The sequence below is a fragment of the Lagopus leucura genome, unplaced genomic scaffold (genome assembly GCF_019238085.1).
Source record: "Lagopus leucura isolate 7727_CA_CO unplaced genomic scaffold, USGS_WTPT01 Super-Scaffold_100002, whole genome shotgun sequence".
Classification (NCBI taxonomy): Eukaryota; Metazoa; Chordata; class Aves; order Galliformes; family Phasianidae; genus Lagopus; species Lagopus leucura.
The window spans coordinates 36,842,276-36,867,674 of record NW_024962263.1 but is presented as its reverse complement, the minus strand read 5'-3'; the positions used below and the strand labels follow the sequence as shown (position 1 = coordinate 36,867,674).

Sequence of the window (25,399 nt, the reverse complement as noted above, 5' to 3'; positions counted from 1 at the left end):
CAAGTAAAATAATATCATATTCAGACAACACCACATTGAAGTATTCTAAATCTGAATACTGAAAATTTGATTTTCCTTTAGTATCCCTCTATTAAATTAATGCCAACTACCCTCAACCAGCAAAATATCTTCTAGCATAAGTCAACAGCTAGGAAAAAATCACAATAGAAAACACTAAAATTATCATCTAAATTAAAAAACATCGCATTTGCTTATATTCTAGAGGATAACGTGTTACTATTTCTGTAAATACAACCACTGGACTTCAAAAAAGTTCAGAATAGCTACTTAGTTCCACCGCCACCCATCAAAAAAGAGCTCGATTACAGATATTCAAAATATATTGCCTATTCTCATTAATATGCATTTTCTGTATAGGAGGAGCAGCAGATCTCCTCCTGGACTGTTCTATGTGAGATCTATTTTTGAAAGGCAAGGAGATGAATATCACTTGTACTTTTGCTTGTACTTCTCCTCCATAACATCTTCTCCCTCACATCAAATATTTATTCTTTTTCATGACACCTTCAGACTCAGTATCTCCTAATTTGGGGCTATTTAGTTGTATTTATTAAAGATTTTCTTACTTGGTACAGTTCCACACTTTGACATAAGAACACAAATAAACCTGGCCAAAGATTAAAACTGCACAGCCTACATTTACTACAAATACAGCTCCTGCCCCATGTCCACAAATAATTAGAGAAACAGTGAAAGACTGTTTCTAAGTCTAATAGTCTAAGAAAGACTATTAGGTCTCATCAAGGCAGAATTCCTGGAGCTAGACCAAGTACATTCATCAACAGATAACAGAGGATGCCAAGGATGTCTGGCATCCAAGGGAACCAGAAAGTGACAGTTTGCCCCAGATACTTGACATAGCTCAACTGTTGGCTTAATGACTGTTTCTATTTTAAAACATGGATGAATTCTACATACCACTGAACTTTCTCAATTCACTTTTAAATTACGATGAAGACTAAATATCCTTCGAGATCTGTTTTAAAAATTTTAAAAAGCAAGTTTATGGCTTGCTATAGCACGTATTAGGAGAGAGAACAAAAAATAATGTATCTACTTTTTGTAGATTTTACTCTATGCAGAAGCCTTGTTGGCATACTTCAGGAAAAAAAAATTGTGTCATTAACGTAGTGAGAAAGATGAAAGTTCATGCAATTCTACACATTACACCTGCAATAATACTTTGTTGTAGCTGTCATGATCTACAGACAGATCATTTGGCAGTCCTGAAAAGTATTTCAAAAATTACAGAAGCTCTGCAACATGCAAGTATACTAATTGATATAATAAAGGAAAACTACTTTCACCTACATAATTAATTCTGCTTATGTTGCATCTCAAAATTCATTGCTTGATTTCTGTAACTAGACACCAGCAGCTTAGAACAAACTGTTTTCCCAATCAAGCAGTGACTTTTTCATACCATACAATAAATGAGTGCAGTGACATCAAATAATAAGAAATATACTTTATAAACAGTAACAGAAATATCATAATTAATTAATTGAAATGCTGATCCCACTGTTCCAACTTTATAGGGCAGTACAAACTCAGGACCATCATAAGAAGCAGTTGATAGATGCAACAGGTAGCCTTTTTCATTATCAAATAGAACAGAGTCAGTACTGTTATTTTTTTTCCAGAATAATTTAGCACAATTAATATTTATTTTTTTAGTTTCTACATTAGACTAATATAAAGAACTCTACCAAGAGAACGATGCTACACAGTTAATTAGCCTACCATGGACTTCCTAATAGGCAGACTGCTGATACAACCTGACTGTACTGGTATAATCTCCTAATTCATATATAAACACACTTGTAACTCTGATTTTAAAAGCAAATAATACAATTACTAGCAAATTACATTAAACATAAATTCCATTCACCATGCAATGTTGATATTTCTACCAAAAAACATAGTAAAGGATATAATTAACCCAATAGCAAATTCAAAATTGAAATAACTATATACAGCTAAACAAACTGACTCACTTAGCAAATTGTTAAAATATTTCACAAATATTAAATGAAATGGAAACTCAAGTGTAATCATCTCTCCCCACAACAATCTGCTTAGAATCTATCACAAATAAAGACATGAATGCATTACATGTAGTCATACCCACAGTAATTGTAGATAGTGACAGCAAAAGTGACAGATACCATAAGGAGCCATCAATGCCAATAGAGATATATATAGCTATCACTTCTAGTTGTTTTAAACCATCTAATACAATTCTTCTTATAGATCATCATTAGTGTTGCTGTTCATGTTAATCAGAGACAGACAAAGACCAAATACAAACATATGTGGAGAGATTAAACTCTTGTGCATTAGGTTAGAATGACATGACTGCTGACATGACCCTGGAAGATCCACAAAACAGGATGTTTTCCCAATCAAGCAGTGAAGAACATAATTCTAAATTATTGGAATTATCTCCATCATCTTATGCTATTTCTAAGTGAAACTGAAATGTTATTATGAAAACCTCTAACTTGTTACAATATTGGCAAAGAAAAGCAAATGGAAATTAAGTAACAGAAATAGTTAGTCTCCAACCCCAATTCTGATCTAGCATAGTTTTTATGTCTATACTTGGCTTTGTAAGAGTATGCTCACACCTACAGAGTTGGATCAAAACCAGATGGAAGAGATTGACCTTTCATGTAAACTAGCTGAATAGAGGGGAAGCAATAACATGTTACAATACATTTTCATTTTACTTTTCAAACACGTATCTTGCAAATCCAATTCACCAAAATCTTACGTGAATAAACTGGCAAGATACTGGTTTCCCAACATGTGGGGCAATCACCGCCTCTTAAGAGATAATTATTACTAAATGTAAAGTAAGAAGCATATATCAATGACCAAAATAAGACATCCAGTATTAACACTGGCTTTAAACCACTAAACTTAAGATCAACAAGATGGCTTAAAGCTAACAAAAAGAAAAAGTAAACAAAACAAACAAACAAACAAAAAAAAAAAAAAAAAAACACCGAAAAACTAAAAAAGCCACCATATAACTACTGATATCTGAAATGACTCCATGTCACAAGCTAGGTCAGTACAGCAAATGAAAAATTTCCATCTCAACAAAGAACAGCATTTGAGCTTAACAAAAAGATGTTACATTATAAAATATATCAAATAAGTGAATTTTACAGTACATTTACTAATTTCTTTTCACTTCATAATTTAAACAGCTGAGAGAAAAAGAGGGATTATTTTATCCCACGTACGGTGGTAATGATGGTAATAAATATGCCTGTCAACTTTACTGAAAAATAAAATAAAATCAGAAAACACTATTACATGAGAACAGTGCATTACTACATATCCCTGTCTCACAAAGTCACAGTGAGACTACACATCACAAGGTTTCAGATCAATGGGAACAGGATGAAAAAAAGGAAAAAAAAAATGTTTTCTCATCCATGTCTCATTACAGCACAGTGAAAGATAGAAACTAAGAAAAAGTACAGGAAAAAACAACAACTGAGGGCAACAGAAAAGAACAACTTCATCTGAAAATGAATCTATTTTAGTTCTCTAAGATGCAAAGAAAGAAACTTGAAACACTGAAACAAATATTCAATTATGAAAAAATTCACTAAGTGCTTTTAAGTCTGTAGATTTGAAGTGACAGTTGAAATGGAGAAGATGGAAAATAAATTTTGTACAGTTTTACATCATAAGTAAAAGAAAAAATTGCAAAAATAATGAATGTGCTTGTGAAAAAGTTAGTATTTGAATATTTAAATTTTTCAATATTCTAAAAGGAAAAGACATTTATGATATAATGATTATGAGTTTGTTTTATTATCAAAATAATTTGGACTACTATTCTAGTCATAGATTGATACATATTTCCATACATCTCTTACCAATACCTTTGTTGATGACAGTTTTACAACTAAATGCTATTTTAGACAACCTAAGAGCAAAACGATTGTCTAACAAAAGGTTTTGCAATTTAGAACCTTTCAGTTAAAGTAAAATTCTTTAGCAGCAATGAGACTACCTTTACATAATGTTCCTCACTTCATATACAACTGTTATTTGTTAATGCAAATATCATGAAAACAAACTGTTTTCCAGAATTTTTGTTTATTATTTCTTGAACATGAAAAAAAACCCAGGCTCAGAGACTGAAAAGTGTGCTGTTAAGTGTGGTTATTTTTCCTTCTTCTTGAGTGACATTTTATTCTGCCATGCAGTTTTTCATAACACACCCCCACTTTTTTCCTATCACTACTCGCCTTCACCAGTAAAAAGCACCTTAAGCTTCTGCAGGAAATAAGAAAACCAACCAGAAAATTCAAACCTTACAATCTAGATGAAAACTCTGAAAAAAACTGTTATAATTAACTACTATATACCAGTAATCATCTACATCTCATAATACCAACGTTCCTAACAGGTTGGTATGGAAATGGATAGGTTAAAGTGAAAAAAAGTTCAAAAATTTCTCACCTGTTCTTAGAAGGGGTATAGCATTTTCCAAGATGGAAACACAGAACTGAGGAAGGCTAAACTGCTTCATCTGTAATTCCAAAGTGTCCTCATTTTCAATATCTGCTAGGTCAGTATGTCCTGCGTCAGGCGGAGAATGCAGAGAAATTCTCGAGTCCGCATTTGCTTGAGTACTGTTTCCACTTAAAATGACCAAAAAAAATTACAAACAAAAATAAGAAAGACACGGTGTTAACCCTTGCAAAGAAAACTGACATTTGCATAGACATTAAAAATGACAATAGGTATTTTAACATCTTCCTTCTGTAAAGCATACCATTCCTTACCAATATCCAATCAGTATTGCAGGAAGCAGAGAATTTTATCTTTCCAATTTTTTATTTGACTTTTTTTGCAATAGAATAACAACATTATAAGAGAAAAACATCAGTTAACTTGTAACTTTTTTTTAAATGAACAAAATCTAACAAATGCTTGAGGCAAGGCCACTTATTAAATCAAATTTCAATCTAAATTATACCTACTATATTAAGATCATCCTACACAGCTATTCTTAGAAGGAAATTCTAACAGAATTCTTAGAAGGAAAACAGAGTAATCTTTGTTAAATAGAGCATTTAGGGCTTCTCCTTTCACTGTAAAACAGAAAACTATCCCTTCCCCAAAAAAATCAAGTATGTATTGCCAAAAGAAAAAAAAAAAAAACACTGTTTTATTATTTTCTACATGCTTTCAGAAAGAACTTAATTCTATTGCCTGCATTATAATTAACAGAATTAATTGAAACAAGTAATGTCCTAAACATATAAATGGTTTTTAATTGCTTTAGCAATAAGTATGACTTTCATAGGGTTTGCTTTGTTATTAAGCAAGCTGAAAAAAAATGAACTGTGGCAGGACTATGTTATTTTAACTACCAGAATGTAAAAGGTGTCAGAGTAAGAGAATCATAGAATCATAGAATCATAGAATCACCAAGGTTGGAAAAGACCTAAAAGATCACCCAGTCCAACCGTTCACCTATTCCCAATAGCTCCTACTAAACCATGTCCCTCAACAAGAGACTGGTCGGTAAATTAACAGATTAAAAGGATGACTGAAGACCATAAGCAAACAGGACAGTTCAGCAATATGTAGTTCTGATTGTACTTACCAGAGATTAAGAAAGGAGAGATATCAGTCAAAAACAATTCAGAAGAGGAAAAGTTAAATTTCCAGGCAGAATTTGAAAAAGACAAACACACAGATTGAAGAGTCTCAAGATTCAGGAGCAAGGAAAAAAAGAGTTACTTAGAGAACGACAATAAGCAAATAGTTTTTGTTACAATTATGCTGAAAAAGATTCACAACAATAGTTGCTCCATGTTAGAATCATGAATGTTAAATCATCATAGTAATTTTTGTTTCACTGTTTCCTTAAACATCGTTTCTGCTCAACTATGTTTTCCATTATGTTATCTCTTAGCTTAATTATATACTCATAAGAAATGTGATTCACAGACACCAGCAGATAGGATGTGACAATATAAAAGCATACCTTCATGAATAACTCAAAATATGGCCTTATACAATTAGTACATTATAGTTGTTCTAAATGTGTTTCATCACAACCTCAACTAACATTTTTATGTAGATTTCCTTACTAGACTGATAGATAGATAGGGCCATGCTTCTCTCTTGTGCAACAGGAACCAGTTACTACTAACCCTCTAACTGTTAAACTTGGGAAAACAGGTCTTAGAGTATGTAAAGCACAGAGATTATTTACAGTGATGTATTCAATACATAATAAAACCTGAATGAAACCTACCTATAGTGAATAAAAATATTTTTTAACATAATGACTCTCAAGATGCGGGTACAATTAAACATTTGAACTGTTCTCATATGTAAAATCATTGTATTTGAACAAGTAAGAGTTACTCAACCATTAAGTCAATATTCCCTAAAGACTCAAAAAGAATTACCAATAAGCACACAGTAAGGATTTCCAGGAACTGAAATTGCTTTAAGTCTGTTAGATCAATGTAAGTAACATCTACACACAGACAACAATCTCAATATTTTGAGGTTATGAAGAAAATGTGTAATTTCACGTTGAAATTCCATTTTTAGGAGATACACAGTTAAAATTTGTTGTCAGATTCAGCACCAAAATTTAAAGAGATTATCATAAATATATACCCTTTATAAAGCGTAATATATTTTATCATACTGTACACTGTTACCTACATGATGGTCATATATTTTTTAAGAACTTGTGGGGTCAACTGATGAAGAAAAAACCCCAAATTTACAGCAATAGTCTGAATAAACATTTGTGTGTCTTACACACAGATGCACTAACAGCATAGTAACAACTGATACTAAGAGATTTTGTTAGAAATGTAAGTACAGAATCACAGAATCATTGGAAGAGACCTCTGGAATTCATTTAGTACAACCCCTCTGCTAAAGCAAATTCCCTAGTATAGGTTACACTGAAAAGCTTCCAGGAAGGTTTTGAATATCTTCAGAGGAGGAGACTCCTCAACCTCTCTGGGTAGCCTGTTTCAGTGCTCTATCATCCTTAAAGAAATTTTACCTCATGTTTATATGAAACTTTCTATGCTCCACTTTGGTGCACAATGGTAGAAAAAGGAGCAATGGAAACTGAAAAGAGCCTGGTCCCATCCACCTGACTGCCACCAATTAGATATTTATAAGCACTGGTAAGATTTCAACCCCAAACACACTTTTTCTGCCTTCCCTTCTCCAGGCTGAACAGTCTCAGGTCTCTCAGCCTTTCCTCATAAGGGAGATGCTCCATGTCCCTAATCATCTTTGTAGCCCTCTACCAGACTCTCTCCAGCAACTCCCTGTCTTTCCTGAATTGCAGAGCCCAGAACTGGATGCAGTGCTCCAGATGTGGTCTCACTAGGACAGAGCAGAGGATAACCTTCCTCGACCTATTGATCACGCTGTTTTTAATGAGCTGCAGGATACTGCAACTACAACATTTCCATTAAAATTATTTGAATTTAACTGGTTAACAAAACTCTCACGTGATCTCAAATACTGGCATAGAGCTCATGACATAATCCTGTATTAATACATTTTTTAATTTAAATTCAACTTTATTTCTGATTTTATTCACCTAGAAGATGCTGCATCCCAATCTTGACCATCTCCTCTAGGACGCTGAACTGTCCGTCCAATCACAGACGGCCGAGGACTACTACTTCCAGGTGATGGATTCTGAGAACGAGGAGCATCTCTTGCTTCTTCACAGTAAGATATAGAAGAATTCTGGGAAGTTGTGCCTTTGTAAACATTATATATAGACCCATTAAAGGAATGATGTAGACTATTTTTATCTTACAGATATTAAATAGTCAACTAATGGTAAAAGTAAGGTAGAGCATTGAAACGTATAAGTAAATATTGGCAAGCTAGGACAACCTACCACTGGCATGCAGAAGAGTTTGGAAACTCAGTTTAATCATAGTTTAATCATAAATCTTAAATTTAAAAAAAAAAAAAAAAAAAATCAATAGAATAATTTAATACCATGTTTTGCTATCTTAGTCTTAGAACTGCACAGTGGAAGAAAACATTCTTACATTGCATAAGCTTCAAATATATGTTGCATTCGAATAAATGGCTGTGGTCAAAGAAATCATGTTATAGATATCAACTTATCAGAAGAGAACGATCATGAAGACTTACTTAATAACAGACCAAAATACTGATATGGCCTCTGACTAAGGCTATTGGATTTGTTGATGTTACAATGGAATTAGTAAAGACACAGCTAACAGAGTTTATTGCGATTGTCACCAATTATAGTGACAATCTTCTGAAAAGAACCAGACTGCCATTTCAGAGTAACAAAACTGATTAAATTTATCTGACAAAATGGAAACGGGAGAATCCTTACAACTAATCTACATTATTAAATTACAAAATGTAAGCATTATGAACATTGAGAAATAGCCCTAATAATTATAATTTCTGAAAAAATGATTTTCAGTCATCAGAATACAAAAAACGTTATCATGGCTGAAGCAATTCCTAAGTAAGTTGTTAAGAACTAATAGCTCAAAACCTGATACTCAAACATTGCCTACTTTTATCTTAAATATTTCATTTAGCTTTATTTAAAATCCCTTTCCTGATGAAGTACAAAGTTGCATAAACAATTGATGTACAGAGAATCATGTGAAACAATACGAACAGTAAATTTAATTTTAAAATGTTTTAAAATGATTTTTAAACAATGCAAGTACTCTAGAAATATTTTATGACATATATAGTACCGAACAACATCAACTACCAAAACAGTTTCATGAGATTTGCTAAAAAGTGGCACGTTTTTTCTAGAAAGCATTATAAGTCTCACCTGTAACAAAAAACAAGATACTATTTCAAATATTTAGAAATACCTACCCTGCTCAGTAGAAAAAAAACCTGGATCTCTGTGGAAGTTAAGTCTACCTCTTAGGAAGATGCACAGCTGTTGCAGACACGATACAGCCTGTAAAGCTAATCGATGTCTTCCATCTCCTCCAAAAGCTAGGTTTAGTAGAGATAAAAGGCTCTGCAAATAATACAAAACCATTAACACTGATAGCTGAATTATAACACACTCGCATGAAAATCATGACAGAAAGATCTTTGAGTTAAATGCAATTCACAAACGTTTCCAAGTGTTTAAAGATCACAGCAAAGAATGAATAGGCTTAACTATTGTTTTCTTATTGAATACAAGACTATTCTAAGGACTCTTAAGTCCTGAGCTTCACATTATATTTCTAATAAAACTCTTGCTATCATTATTGGAAGGCCTTAAATGGTGCGTGTGACAGGGACGCGATTTCACCTTATCCAGACAAAATAACATAATTTTTCAATACACTTAAGTACTGATCAACGATATACATATTACAATCAGTATAATTTTTTAACTAGAATATAATTGCATTGTTAAACTATTTTGTTTAGAAACAACTTGTAGCATTTACATCTAACTTGCCAAAAGTGATTCCATAAAAAAATAAAACCTTAAACTCAATGTTAATTCTTGCCTGTACAATCTTTGGTCTCTGAAGGAAGATCTCAGCAGGAAAATCTTGCATAATCACATCCTGAAGAAGTTCACATGTACTCCAAATTAAACTTTGGTTGCTACTTCTTAAAGAACTAAAAACACAATATGTATTTAAATATGCATTAACAACAAAAAAAGAAGTAATCACAAGCCTCTACAAGAAATAGATAATCACAACACTGAAGATCAAAAAACAAAACAAAAAAAGAGCTGTCATGCAATTTTTATATTTGAGTTATTCCTTAGCTATGCTAATTCTGTATACAATAAAGAATACCTTTGTTCCCACTGTCATATGAAGTTAAGTTCCCAGAATGGAAATAACTTTATCGATTCTCAATTGGAAATTGAGGTAAGAAAAACTGGAAATTCCCCATGAAGCTAGTGATTATCTCAGTGGTATACAGCAAGCAGTCTAACACTTACCAAGTTTTCCTCCATTGGCAAGGTTCATGTACAACTTCAAAACACTTGAATTACATATGTGGTAAGTGACATAAAGAAAGAAATCTTGTAGCTATTCTCTAAAATGTAGCACAGTAAATAATAGCTTTTTAACCTTCTACATCATTTTTTCTATTTTTACTGTTTGGGAAATCACTGTTTACAATTTAAACACGTCCTGTTTCAAGTTTTTAAGCTCTTTTTCTAGATTAAGGATTTGATGTATTAAAGAGGTTTTCCAGCTTCATAAGTCTTTTGAAAGGTAAAAAGTGAAAATATTTCACAAGAAACATAACAGTTAAGTAGACTTGCTAAGTAATCCAATTCTTCATCTTGCATTGCTGGCTAAGCTAGAAATCAGGAATCCCAGATCTTGTAAGGAATCCAGCTCCAAACTTTTCCTTGGACCACTTCAAACATTAGTTTACTATGTGAAACTTTAAAAAAAATACATCATTGCAAAAAGATTTAAAGATTTCAGTGTCTGAAAGCAACACAACTACACTTTTTGGCCTAAATATTGTTTGCTACTATCAAAAGCATGGATTTCTCTGCCAAGTGAGGAGGCAACAATTTTGCTCCAAAATTAACTGGACAGCATATTTTAGTCCCTTGACAAATTTAGACAAATGAAGCGTTATGAACCAAACAAAATGTATTCTGAATTAAGCATCAAGAATGAATACAGCTATTAACAGGAAAACTGTCCTATTACCTATCATTGTTTATCTGTTCCACAAAACTTCAGAGCAGTATTAAAAATCATTTATCAAAAATTAACTCATGAGTTATTTACAGGAACAGCCTAAATATGAAAATATACAAAAAAATTATAATCTTCTTCTCAAATAAAAGTAAAAACTAGAACCAAACTCCAATGCTATTATTACTGTACCTTTCATTTGATGTGAGAATGTGTCTATCTGTCGAAGTAAGAGTTAGCCAAGGAAATGTGGAAAATTTCAAGCATTTTGCTGCAAAAACAAACAAAATCAAACACGAGAGAGGAGACATTTTAGAGTATATTTTACTGAAGTAATAAACTATGTTTTTCTATAGCAAAGTCAAAACGTGATCTATATGCCATCCAAAAATAACTTGAAGGCTATTTTAAAAATTAATTTTTGTAATAGTTATTCTACAATTTTAAAGATAGTTTGTCCACTGATAAAAAGTACACTAGTACTTTATATACAGTAATTCGAAAGTCAGATTCTAAAATCTACTTTTCAGCAATATATTACATGTTAAATATGATACTGACATGGGAATTGCTACTAGTATATCAATGCAGGCAAAGACTTGTCCAAGTAATATTGGTCTACATTTGTCAGTCAATGAAACATCTTCATATTTTAAATAATTTGGAGCATAACATTGGATTTCATTTAGGTAAAAGGTAAAGATTTCTAAAGCATTATCTATTTTTCTGAAAATAGAAAGGTATTTCAGAGTTAGAGTTTTATTAACGAAAACGTACTTAGACACATTTGATTACAGAACACAGATCTTCTGAAAAAGCATTAGCAATTTAAACTACTTTTTTTTTTAAACTACTTTGTTAAAGTACAGCCTATTGTAAGGTGCTTTACATATTCTGATGCAGTTATTCTATTTACTAGAGAAGAAGATCTACTGTCTTGTATTTTTATTTTTGTATTTTTTTCAGACTTTTAGCTGAAGTTTGTAATATCAGAATTCACAGAATAACAAGTAAAAGAATAGTCAGCATTAATAGTTGTAATTGAATTCAATCTAAATAACATTTCTAAGCACTTTCTTTAATCAAATTTATGGTCTATAACTACACTTACCAAGTGTTCTTTTCAGAGGTATTTCCAACTGGCGCATATGACTCCTCTCTTGACCAAAATATCCAGTAAATAATTCCTCTTGAGGCAGAACTACAACAAATTAGGAGTAAATTATACAAACAAACAAGTCAATTTATCTCCACTGCTTCCTTTTTTTCCCTAACAATTAAAATGATTTCAATTAGCCTCAGGAAATCAAAATGGAGAAAAAAAAAAAGAAGTGTATTGATGTCTGTTTTTATAACAATATTTTCCAACTGTTACTCTTACACTACCTTTCATACCTTATAAGCAGTAGTAAAAACAATTACACAAAGTCTATTGCTTAAGTGAAAAGTAGCAGTGAAGAAAATGTTTTTCTCTAATCCAGCTGTGTAGTAATAAAAGCTACATTTACAAATAACTACTAAAAGCCTTCCTCTACCAAAACTGCTGCATTTTTAAGACAGTTGAAAGGTCAAGTCCCCTTTATATACATATAAGTGAATATACATACATGTATACTAATATTTAATGCACATATATAGATACAAACTATATAACAAAATATGCACAGCACAGAAAGTAATCTGTCCCCCAGGACACGTTTGATTGAAGTATTTGATTCAAAGAATCAACCATATAATGCCAGGATCTACATTTTCCCAGTAACAGAAGTTGAAAAAGAAATACATCATCCTATTACTAAGCACTCAGGCAACTTAATCTACATGATTTAATCCAACTTACAGTATAAAGAGGAATTGCATGTGATAAATTAGGAAAATAAGTATATTTTAAGCATGCATATGTAACAGATCAGTACATTACTCCTCACAGTAAATCCTAGATTAAAATCTTGCCTGACTCTTACTGGGACTCAGAATAAAAAAATAAAAATCAGTGAATACTGTTCCAGCAATATGAAATTCCAATTATTGGACAGGCTGCAGAAGCAATAAAAGATTTTACTTCTGTGAGATTGTACAGTGTGAGTCACAAAGATGTGATTGTTATTACACTGTGCAGTACAGCAACCACATCTCTCTCACAAAAGCTGGAAGGATCAGGAAAGGTCTTCCATGGCTCTTACTTTCCTCCTTTATACTTTCTGTCTAAGTTTTTAATGCAGAAAAAGACTACATGGATTTGTTTCTTGACTATATCTAAGAGGCACTGTGTAACATCATAGTAATGGATGATAGGCTAGTTAACAGAAATAAATGACAGCACTTTACTCATTGTCAGCAAGCTTTGCACATTTTACTATAACAAGTATTTATACAAAGCTAAGGAGATAATGATGACCATCATGCTACTTAAAAAAAAAAATCCAACTGCTTTTTTATATGTATACATATGCACACAAACACATTTATATTCCTCTTAAAGTCTGCTATGCAAAGAGAGGTAGCAAAGTATAATGGCTTAATAGGAGATTTGTCCAGAAGTTGATACACTCATGGCCATAAAGCAACCTTCAAAAGCTATTTCTGAGTCACATCTTTATCAAAGTGTAACAAATAGTTAATAGACAATATGAAAATGCACAAAAGGTCTGCTTATAACAAACAGGACCTTTCTTGTGCAGAGAATTCCATTAAAGGAGCAGCAGCACCACCTGAGCTAAGATCACATTTTTCTGGCAGAATATGCTTACCACACACTTCACACTAAAGAATACATATAACTAATGTGCTTCAAAATGTCAGTTTTCACAGCCTAGATGATGTTCATGTATTTTATTTTCATTTAAAATAAGTCACATTCCCAAATATATAACTTACCTGGTTGATCTAATGAAGGCTGAGACTGAGTTTGGTAACACCCTGATAAATAACTAGGAGGCATTTCAGAAGGAAGTAAAAAGAGTCCATCCACTATCCCATCTATTATAGCCTGCAAGTTTGGATCCACATCAGAGCGAAGCTGAGAGAAGAACTCCACTGCACCAATTCCAATCATTTCCTGAGCAGCAGGTGGATGCTATATTAAGATAAATAAGTGGCAGAGTTAGCTGGAAGAATTTCAAGGGCTTCTGAGGGGAGGGATTTTTAAAAAAAAAAAAGCTGTAACCAATACTTAAGCTTGATTAGACCCTTATTATTTTTAGTTTGTTCACCACTGTCAATAATATGTTTGGGTTTTTTTAGTTTCCTCTTTATAGTTGCTTTTTAATGATTACAGGACAAGAATGGATGCAGTTAAGATCTGTGAAGTTCATGGAAAGTTGCATCTACCACTTTTTAAAAATGAATTGCATTGTTTTTAAATTGTTAATTTCTCAGGAATGGTGCAAATTTTTGTCCCAGGCAGAAGTTAAACACTAAACAGGAAATCAAAGAATCAGAACTAAGTAGAAAGCCACAAAATAATTCCTTTTTCAGCTCTTCTTGTGGTTTAACCTGCAGATGGCTCAGCAGCACACAGTCATTTGCTTAGTCCCCCTCTTCCCAGAGAGATGGGAGGGAATTGAAAAAAAGAGAACAACAAAGAACTCGTGACTTGAGATAAAACTATTTACTAAGACAGAGAAAAAGAAAAAGATAATAATTATGATATATATATATCAATCTATATAACAAATTATGGACAAGCAATTGCTTACCACCCACTGACCAACTCCCAGCTACACCCCCAAGCAGCTGAAAAGAGATGAGATGAACTTCCACCTTCTATAGAACTCCTTTAGCATAGAAGTCCCTTTAGCAGTTTAAGCCAGCTGCCCTTAATTTGTGCCCCCCCCCCCCCCCCAGCTCCTTGGCTCTGTACAGCACTGTTGAGCAGCAAGTATAAACATGGATGCATTATCAAAATTGTTTTTCTCATATAACCAAAAGATAACATCATAGCAGACACACCGAAGAAAACAATTCCGTCCCTGATGAAACTAAGACACTGTCCTTCCAACTGATTGCAGAGTAAGTCATAGAATGGGTTAGGTTGAAAGGGCCCTCATAGCCCACCCAGCTCCATCCCGTGCTATGGGCAGGGCCCCTGATAACCTGGCCTTGAGCACCCACAGGGATGGGGCTCCACAGCTTCTCTGGGCAGCTGTGCCAGTGCCTCACTGCCCTCCAAGTGAAAACTCATCTAACCTAAACCTCCCCTCTTCTAGTTTAAAGCCATCCCTGCCTTAACCCTTCAAGTACTGGAAGGAGTTTTCATTTCTCTGCCTGCACATGATGGTTTTATTACTCCCTTCTTTGTAAAATACTAAAATCTCACTAAAACTAAACTTACAACCACTTTTATTTTGTATTCTAAAGATACAGTTCAATTACAAATAAATGTAAGGATGCCAAACCTTGATCAAACGGCTCACAAAATTCAGCACTTCCTCCTTCATTGGCACTATGGGAAAGTTGAACCACTCCAAGAGACTGGGGAAAAGCACTTTCTCATGAATCAGATCGGCGTAGGAAACCAAGTTATGATCCAATTTAAACAGAATGCTCTTCAGTGACCGTTCTCTTATCTCCGCCAGTTCATGACCTGCCCCCAAAACAGGACAAAGTAGAAAAGAAAACAGAAAACACAACAACATCAGATCATCTGACAATTTTTATTTTTATTTTTATTTTTTATTAAGACAAACGCACGGCTGTCAAAGACGTGTGGAAACCCCTCCATCTCGGAGGCAGCCCCCGGACGGACTGACTATGGAGGGCAGAAGGAAAGGCTGAGGGGCACGAACTGCTCTGTCCGGGAGACGCAGCGAGAGAGCCCGGGGAAAAGCAGGACAGCCCCGCGCCCGCCCAGGGAGAGACCTGCCGTGCACAGAATCCCGCACAGGAGGGAAGGGAGAGAACCGCTGCAAGCTATGAGGCGAGTGCTCGGGCAGAGGGGAGCCGGTCGCCGTTACCCAGCTTCCTGACGAGCGAGGACACCTCCATCGCGCCTCTCTCCCCGCCGGAATTCAACTGTCGCGCCGGTTCCGCCAACCGCCGCGCCTAGCCGGCCGCGGGGCACCATGGGAGACGTAGTCCCCACCGCCTCCCCCAGCTTCCCCTCCTCTGCCCCATTCGCCCTTTGATGCGCGGAGCACGCTGGGAACGGGGAAACTTCCCCAGAACGCGCTGGCGGAAGGGAAAGCGACTACAAGTCCCGTGGTGCCCTGCTACGGCAGCCGGCGGAAGAGTGGGCGTTAGCCTGCGGGAGTCACTCGGGGAGGGGGTGGGAAGCTTGCACTTGGCCTGACTGACAGAGTACTTTGCAGCCGCCAGTCGTGGGTTTTGTGGAGGGAAGTTCTGGGCCGTTTCCTCGGTACGGTTTTCCCTCGTATTCTACAAAGAAAAATAAATGTATTTGTGCAGGAGCCCAGCCATCCTTACTTCTCAGAACACAGCACCCACTCCTGAGATTGTGTAGCCAAACCAGCCGCCTCCCCACCCTGCAGCATTGGAATGGGTCCGTGGCAGTTGCCGTTCTCTGCTCAGAAGGGAGCTGCCACATCGGTGTTCTGCTTGCAGCTTGAATCACAGAATGGCTCGGGTTGGAAGGGACCTCAAGGATTGTGAAGCTCCAACCCCCCTGCCTATGACAGGACCACCAACCTCCACATTTACTAGACCAGGCTGCCCAGGGCCCCATCCAACCTGGCAAGATGCCTTGCCCATAACTAGGGTGACAGCTCTTCATATCCTAAGTTGTGCCATCCTTCTTAAAGGCGTATTTGCAACCTAAACTTCTGCAAAAATAGTTTTGTCGTTGTTTTGCAACATAATCTGCAAAAATAGTTTTGTAGTTTGTTTTATAACCTGATCTCTAGAACCATGGAGTTGCTGAGATTGGAAGGAGCCTCCGTGTCTGGTCCACTTAGAGCAGCAGGGTGTCCAGGTCCACATTAAGGTGGCTTCTAAAGGTCTCCAAAGAGGAGACACCACAGCCTCTGGGCAGCCTATGCCAGTGCTCCACCACCTGTACAGCACAGAAGTGCTGCCTGATGTTCACAGGAAGCCTTCAATGCTCCATATTGAGCCCACTGTCTCTTGGCTTGTCACTGAAAAGAGTCTGGCTCCATCTTCCTTGCAACATCCCTTCAGGTATTTATAGGCATTGATGAGATTCTCTCTGAGCCTTGCCTTCTTCATATTGTAGAGTCATAGCTCCCTCAGTCTCAGGAATTAGTATGTGAGATGCTTCAGTCTTCTGTTGGCCCTTCATAGACTCCGCAGTATATCCGTGTCTCTTTTGTACTGGGGAGCTCAGGCCTGGACACAGTACTCAATATTTCATCTTATCAGTGATGAATAAAGGGGAAAGATCACCTCCTCAATCTGCTGGCAATACTTTGCCAAATGCAGCCCAGGAGCCTCATGTTCAGCTTGATGTCCACTAGGATCCATCATTTTCTGCAAAGCTGGATAGCCCACAGTATGTATTGGTGCCTGGGGTTTTTCCTCCTCAAGCGGAGGACTTTTCACATCTTGTTGCACTTCATGAGGTTCTTGTCAGCCCATTCCTCCAGCCTGTCCATGTCCGTCTGAGTAGACTGCTTTGTTCATAATGCAAGAGAGTTTCACAAAGCTGAGTATCTTAAACACGTAGTAAAGATGCATAACACATTGTCGATTGACTAGAGGGCTGGTGTTTATTTTTGAGAGATTGAACTTGACATGATAATTGGGAAAAAATGAATTGATGACAGGTGGTGTACAAGTGGTGCATGTTGTTGCATGTATATGCTCTTGAATTTGTTTTCTGTGTAACTGCAAATGCAGAAATGACAATGGCTTTGTAATCTTCATGGTTACTTCTTTGATATTGCTTAAGAAAATACATTTTATCTGCAGCCAACAAAAATTTGGAAAGTGCAACCATATGCAAATGATTTCCGGAAGGATATATGTCACTGCCCTCTCAGTTTGCATCGAATATATTTTCCACCCTGGTCACCATCACTATGATATTATCTCAGAGTAAACTTATATTAATATTTTCCATCTGCTGTGTCAAGCTGTACCAAATTCTTAATGATATCTCTGAGCAGTCCATCGTTTTGCAAGTCAGTATTTACATCTGCGAAGCAAAGAAAAAAAAAAGGGTGTGCGAAGTCTGATAATAAGCATACTATGCTTGCTGCAGCTAGCTTTTTTCTACAAAAGCTGAACTTATTTGGATCTTTCCAAGAGCAATTATGAAAAAGACATCACTGACTGTAAAATTTCGTTTAGCTGTGCACAAAGAGCTCTCATCAAAGATATAGAGGTGCTTATATTTCCCCAAGTAGGTTTGTTGGGAAATTTATGAAAATCTATAACGATGGAATAGGTTTGTCCCTCATTTGTTCTGCAAAGAAAAGGAATTGAAGAAGCAGTCATTTCCCAAAGGAGACTAAGTAAAAATGTTTCTTTGGGGAAGAAACATGCACGGTTGATGTGTGTAGGCATGCTCAATAGTAACTTTTCTCACCTCTTCAAATATCTTCAATCAATATTGCATCTGAAAAACAAATGTTTTCCTACATTGTCTTGAGTGTTTGAATTAGTAGCTAAACAAAAATTCATAGTTGTCAGCAATGCGCAGATGACATGTATACTCTCCATTGCTAATACATTGCTCTGCAATGTATTTGCTGGCATTTCATTCAGATTTTCTTAACTGAAGGCCTAATTAAATTCAACAGAAAAAAAATACATATATATTCCTAGACTTGGAACAGCAGCTTCAGCTTTGTTGCCCTTGTTTTAGACCAGAAATACAGTTGTGTGTAACCAAAACAGTGATCCAGGAACATGCGGTGTCTGCTGATATAACGTGCTTTATTCTGACATGGGTCAAACTGTTATTTAACATGGATGTTCTTTGTTACGTATCTTAAGATTAAAGTGTCTTTCTCCTAAGAAAAATGAAAAACAAATCAAAACAAAACAAAGCAAAACCCACAGTCTTTTACTGGATATAGAAAATGAAGTAAAGTGGTGGATGAATTCAAAAATTATCACTGAAATTGTGAGAAAATCTACACAGAAAGAAGAATATTGGTCTCTCATTATTGACAGCACCGATTCCCTGTGTATCTTCCATTAATGCCTCCATTTTCTGCTATCTCCTAGTTCCCATTAGCCTACAGATTCTCATAACTTCTTGTAAAATTCATTTGACTTTTTCATCTTTGCTGGCATTATTTAACATGGACATTTGTCCTCTATGTATATTGTTATTGATCTGAAGTCAAAATGTATGGGAGTTTCATCACTGGGGAAATTAGTCATTGAATCTCATTTACATTGTCCCTTGATGCTTCCTTACTGTGCTCTACACAAGATGTTCTTTAAAGAACTGCCTGCCTACTTCTCTATCCTCACACACTTGGTTTCTATAATTCCAGTAATTTCTTTTCAATTTTATATATTAGTTAGATTTTATTATAAGCTCTGATTTTGTGCCAAAAGCCATAATTTAGCACTTTCATTACAAGATACACTGTAACTTTAAAATTTCATTTCAGTTAAATGTCTTAGCAAGTGATAAGCTTGGGGTGGGGGGGGGAAAGAGTCTTTTTTAAGGAGTTTTCAGACTTCTCCGCTCCCTCTCTCTCTCTCTCTTTTTTTTTTTTTAATAATTTCTGTGAATCGTTCATTCAGTGCAGGATGCAGTCTTACTATCTCTGCATTCTTTTTTCAAAGTTGTCTATTAAAAACACAATTTCCTTTCTTTACTTTCTTGAGTTCTGTGCTCTTATGTTCTTCAACTTATCTAGAGATCACCATATCAAAGACTGTGTGTGACAGTCTTGATTCCACCTTTGATAATATTCTTACTGCACTTCTGAGCTTAAGTGTTGCAATTTGTGATTTTTCATGAATTTTCCTTCACATATGCCAAAGAGCAGCAGTCGTAGGAAGAAACATCAGGTCATGTGGGATGCAAAATATGAATTCCAGGAGTTTCTGTGAAGGGAACGCCTAATGAGAACTGTGATACCCTGGCCTCACTGACTGCTATATTTAAAATGAGACTCACAACTTCAAGAAGACGGCAAAATAGAAGCGAAGAGAAGGAAAACAGTGGAAATGGAATGAGTTACAAAGGGGCAAAAGAACTTAGATGCGGAACTCCTCATCTGAGAAAATTATCTGAATATATTAACCATCTTCTCAGCCTGCCTGTATTAATTCCAGAGTCAGCTCAAAAGTGTCCTTCCCTGTTCTGGAGACCTGCTTACTGTTCTCTGTTCACTACTGATACCAACTGCGACTGATATCTAAAGTCCAAAAATCAAAAAACAGCCCTGTATGTTGCTTACCTATGCAGTCCACATGGGACCTATGGGACTTACTGTCCATACATTGTAAATACAGCCTGGGCAAAAAGCATTTCTGTGTGTTTATCACTTCCTTCATCTGACAACCAGATTTATGAAATTAGTATTCAAAATCAGTAGGATGATAGCAGACTTCTGAAGGTTTTCTGTAAACATCAGTGAAGCTATATAAGTAAAAATTTTTACTTTTTATGCTTTTTATGGCCAGGAACAGCATTTTATTGCATGATCTTAAAACTTGTGACAAGATCTCAACAAGATTTCTGCCTTTTGTTAGATTCTTGAATTTTACTGCTTCCAGGTACATAATACCCAAACTGTGTGCCTCTTGCAAATGTTTGGTTTGCGGCATTACAGATGCAGATTTGGAGCTCATTTATAAGATTCTTAATTTATTGTTTCTTAAATGTAGGTTGCTCCAAAAGTAATACTTGCTATTTATTTTCACGGAAACTACAACAGATACAAAGAGCATAACAGCACAGTTTGATAGAGCAAAATCGTCAGCTACAAAACACTTTTTTTTCAGTATAATCACTATTATCTATGCATTTTCACCAGCTGTGTACAGGAGCCTGCATACCACACTCCTAAAAATTTGCACCAGCAGAGGTGACACACCGTTGCTGTCATCACTGCTAAGAAGCATGACTCACTGTGTTCCCATCCAGACTTTAGTCTCCATAAATGTTTATTAAGAGTCAGTGAATGCCATTTTTTCCATGTGGAGGACTTCATGACAAACCTTTGCTTCATACACACTTCCATGTCAGATGCCATTTGTCAAACTGCCTCTCTGCTGCCATCTGTCACACAGCAACAAAACGTGATGGAATATTGGTGAGAAGGTTCATCTGCTACTGCCATACTGCTAACATCTGCCTCTGACATTGCAAGCTCACTTCATAAAATAGAAGGCATTACTTTTGGAAGAGCTCTCATGAAATAAAATAAATTAAGACAAAATGAACAGATCAGACCAATCAGTGGAGAACAGGCCCATTCACTGTGGTTGTACCTGGGCAGGTCAGGATGCACAGATCAAAGGAAGCAATTCTCCCCAAGCAGCATCTCAGGTCATTGCTCAGAGATATAATGCTGTCAGAGCAGCCTCCCCCATCAAGACACTCCTATTTTCTTCTGCTGTGCAAATTTAGATCCCATCAAAGGGAACACACCAGGGAGAGAAGGAGAGCACAACACAGAGAATTCAGATGAATAAGATGCTTACCCTTTACAACACTGAACAGGTCCTCCCTCAACACATCAGCTTTTAGCATTTGTCATGTTCCAAAACCTTCTGATGGGAGATGTAGCCCAGAGATTTTTAGTGACCTTTTCTGTTAGCAAGCTTCTTTGTACCTCTGAAGTATAAAGCAACCTTAAATTGAATGTTGGCTTTTTTTTTTCTTTTTTTTTTTTCTCAAAATGAAAAGATGGGATTAAACTCTGGTCTGCAGATGTGTCTGCATCCACCTCGTGGAAAAGGCTGACTAGGCAGTGCCTGACGTACATAGCTGGATTACTTTACTTGAGGGCCCAGTGCATTATCTATGATTTCTGACTTTGGCTGTATACTTAACAGTTACCACATATATTTTCCTCTTTGTAAACAAATCGTAGTCATATGATTTAAAATCAATATATCTAAAATATCAACTGTTTTAGTCTGCATCACTACACTTCTTTACTACATTCTGATAATTTAGTATGTTGCTTAGGGCATTTCATAAATGCAGCTTGTTTCTGTAGTTTATTGCTTACATAATATTGAACATCTCAAGATGGTCTACAGTTCAAGAAAACAATAACTATTGAGAATTATTAAATTGTCATAGATGTTACCTTTCCTGCTAGTACTAATGCTGTATGATATTCCCATTTTAGCCAACATTATGACATTCTTCTTTTCATTCAGACGTAACTGTAATTAAATTTACAGGTCTATGCCAAAACAGAAAACAATTCCTCTTAAAACACTGTGGAGCAATTATTTTTGTATTTAGTCTCACATTAATTTATGGACTAGAAAACATTTTGGGTCACCTTTATAGAACTGAAAATGATTCTGGGTGTTATTACTGTTATTTAATTATAATAGTATCTTCAGATAATATGATAGTCACTTGCCTAAGAAAGTAAGTTTCCCAGACTCAAATAATCCACAGAGTCGTATTCACAGGTCTGGCCATTAATTAACCATTGCACTTACTTGGTGGTCTCTGAGTTGTAGTGGAAAAGAGAAGCTAGTGCTAATTGCCTACCATTTAATACTTTTCTCCAATGGTTAGAATTAAAACTAAAAATGGCACCAAAGGAAATAAGACTGTTTCCATTCCGTCTTTTTAAGAGTATACTACATTTCTCAAAATTATGGTTCTAATCACACACATGAGAGGCAGCTTGCTGCTAAAACACAGGGCCTGCATTCCTGTAAACATTAAATGTTCACACAATTGCATCAGGCAGAAAGGATGAGGGGAAAAATCACTGAGGTGAGTATTCTAATATAAATTGTAGCCTGTTTTGAGTAGAACAACTTCTAAGAGAAAAGATAGAAGAACTCTCATAGCAGTGATTTGACTTCAGAAGCAATTGGAATTGTATATTTTATGTTCCCAACTTTTCTAGCTTTTGAACAAATCTTGAAAATACAATAGTCATGTGTTGAAATATTTGACTCTGCAGTTAGACGTTCTTGATCTCACGTTCAGGTGGAAAAAATTAAAAAATGTAAAACACTTTAGATCACTGTACGGATCAATGTATAAGAAACAAAACTTACATTTAAGATTAACATAGAAGTGCACATGCTATTCCAAGACTGTTTAACTGTCTTATCAAGCTCAGAAATCTTTCCAAATATTGAGACTCTTACATTGTTCACATTACTGCCCAAGAGCATTCAAACAATTACAGATCTTGCAGATGTCGTGGCAGCAGAAGGGCAGTCTGACGCAATGACATCTCACATGGAAGTGTGTATGAAGCAAAGGTGTGTCATGAATTCCTCCACGTGAAAAAAATGACACCCACTTATATTCATTGATGCTTCTATTTATTTATTATGGATTTATGGAGACCAAGCTGTGGATATGAGCACAGTGGGGTGGTGGGTGATATGTTTCAGTAGTGGTGACAGTGACAGTGTCTCACCTCCACTGGTGCAGATTTGTATGTGTAGCATGCAGGCTCTTGTTCATCACTGGCAAAAATACGCAGCTATGAGTGTTGACTGTATTGAAAAATGGCATTTTGTAGCTGGGAATATTGCTCTATCAAACACTGCTTCTGTGTTCTTTGTATTTGTTATATTTACCATGGAAATAATGAGGAGGCATTACTTTTGGAGCACCCTCTGTATATGTTATTTAATTGTGGCAGGAAAAACTTTTCTATGTGCCCTTTGTGCAAACCACCTGGTTTTTAAATACATATGTAAATTCTTGAGGAAGTACATAACATTAAACAAAGAATTAAATTCTCATCTATTTTACTGGTATCTCAATCAAAATAAAGTCAGTCATCAACTGTTAGCAAGTCTGCGCTAAAACTTTTCCAGTTATTTGAACCTGTGATTTGGAGCTGTCAGGTATCATAACATAAGACTAGTGTCAAATATCTAAACCGCAGCTGGAAAAATGTGCCTCCAATAGAATCCTGCTCACTCTGTTCTCTTCAGTTGCAGTAAAAATGTTCAAGTTTTGGTAGAATGTTCTTGACAGGCAGAAATTATGCAATTCTTGTTTATCACCCTCCCTTCCTGTAGATTTCATGTGGTTCTCAGAGCGCATACGCATAGTCCACACTTAAAACTGTAATGGGCAACACATTTCCCCAGTGTTACAAATTAAACAATAATGAAAACCAAAACAACTTTGAACAGATGTTGCCAGTCCTCCATTAATCATAGTCTTTTGTGCTCCAGAAAGCAGAACTGCCAGCCCTAATGGTTCAGAAGGAACTCTGCCCAACTTGCTTTCCTGGAGTTATCTGAATTCCTGCTTTCCCCCGATGGGAGAAAAAATGTATGCCCTAGTCCATAAGCAGATTCTCATAGTTTGCCTATTTTCCCACTCAGCCTTTTATCTTTGTCTGAATTGCTAAAAATTTTAGGCTGTCAGTTGGCTTGTTTTGAATGTCAGTTCTTACAGGTTATTTTTTTTTAAATTTCATAAGCACAGTTTTGGAAGCATCTTAGCAAAGTCACCTGTAATCTTTGTGAGAGTTACAGTGCATGCAAGAAACCAATTTTCCATCCAAAACTGTTATGTCCTTAAAAACAGGCATTTTTCCAAATATCTTGAGAACATTTTTCAGAAGTCTATTTGAAAATGCAACCATATGTATGCCTTCACCTAGTCCTATTTTCTTAGCAGAGAAAAATAAGTTTTCAATAACTGTAACCCTGCTAAAATCAGGGTAGCTGCCAAGCAATGAGGAAGATGGTTCATTTTCTGACTCCAGAGCTGTTTGCAGATCTGATTGGTAGCATTTACTGACATACAGATGAGAAGGGCCAGAGTCCATTTTCAGGTAGCTGAAAGCAACAAGTTCATCTTCTGACATGTGTCACCTTGGAGAAACACCTAGCTTGGCTGCCGACTTGTCATTTCACAGTTTTGTTTGGTGGTTTTTTTGCTTGTTTGCTTTTTGTTTGTTTGTTTTTTTTTTGTTTTTTTTTTTGGCATAATTTCATTTGGTGAACAAACTAAATATAAAATGCAGATACTTCAGTCATGTACAGTGATGTGTTAAAATACTGATGCTTTGGTGTTAGCACTTCTTAAAAAGGCAAAATAAAACAAACAGCTATGTTTCTGCTGCACTGTGAGTTTATGTACATTGTTTGCTCCGAAATAAATGTCTTCTATTTTTTTCCATGGAAACTACAACAGATACAAAGAGCATAAACAGCACTGTTTGATAGAGGAAATTCTCATCTACAAAACATGATTTTTCAACATAGTTAACACCTTTAGCTATGCATTTTTGTCAGCAATGAATAGGAGCCTGCATGCCACGCTTGTAAAAGTCTGCATCAGGGAGGTGAAAAACTGTTGCTGTCAGCACTGCTAAAAAGCATTACCAATTGCCTCATTGTGCCTACATCCACAGTTTGGTCTCCATAAATGTTCAGCAAGCATCAATGAATGTCACTGGGTGCCATTTCTTCCACATGTAGAAATTCATTGACACACCTTTGCTTCATACACACTTCCATGTCAGACGCTATTGTGTCAGACTGCCCCTCTGCTGCCATCTGTCACACAGCAGCAAAGTTTAATGGAATAT

The 25,399-nt window shown here is 35.8% G+C and overlaps 1 protein-coding gene across 3 annotated transcripts in view; it reads right to left on the bottom strand.

Moving 5' to 3' along the window:
- RTTN (rotatin) overlaps positions 1 to 15,742 on the bottom strand; it is a 77,037-nt gene extending 61,295 nt beyond the window's left edge. Inside the window, exons 1-9 of one of the 3 annotated variants that reach the window (XM_042869847.1) lie at positions 15,701 to 15,742; positions 15,143 to 15,330; positions 13,623 to 13,821; positions 11,857 to 11,946; positions 10,938 to 11,016; positions 9,576 to 9,690; positions 8,938 to 9,088; positions 7,646 to 7,811; positions 4,510 to 4,691 (exon numbers count right to left, since the gene is read on the bottom strand). In XM_042869847.1, coding sequence (XP_042725781.1) covers positions 4,510 to 4,691; positions 7,646 to 7,811; positions 8,938 to 9,088; positions 9,576 to 9,690; positions 10,938 to 11,016; positions 11,857 to 11,946; positions 13,623 to 13,821; positions 15,143 to 15,330; positions 15,701 to 15,731 — 1,201 coding nt within the window. In that variant the 5' untranslated portion in view covers positions 15,732 to 15,742. Of the gene's footprint in view, positions 1 to 4,509; positions 4,692 to 5,662; positions 5,679 to 7,645; positions 7,812 to 8,937; positions 9,089 to 9,575; positions 9,691 to 10,937; positions 11,017 to 11,856; positions 11,947 to 13,622; positions 13,822 to 15,142; positions 15,331 to 15,700 lie in introns of those variants that run through there. The other 2 variants (XM_042869848.1, XM_042869849.1) reach the window with 2 other exon arrangements.
- Positions 15,743 to 25,399: the final 9,657 nt, after the last annotated feature.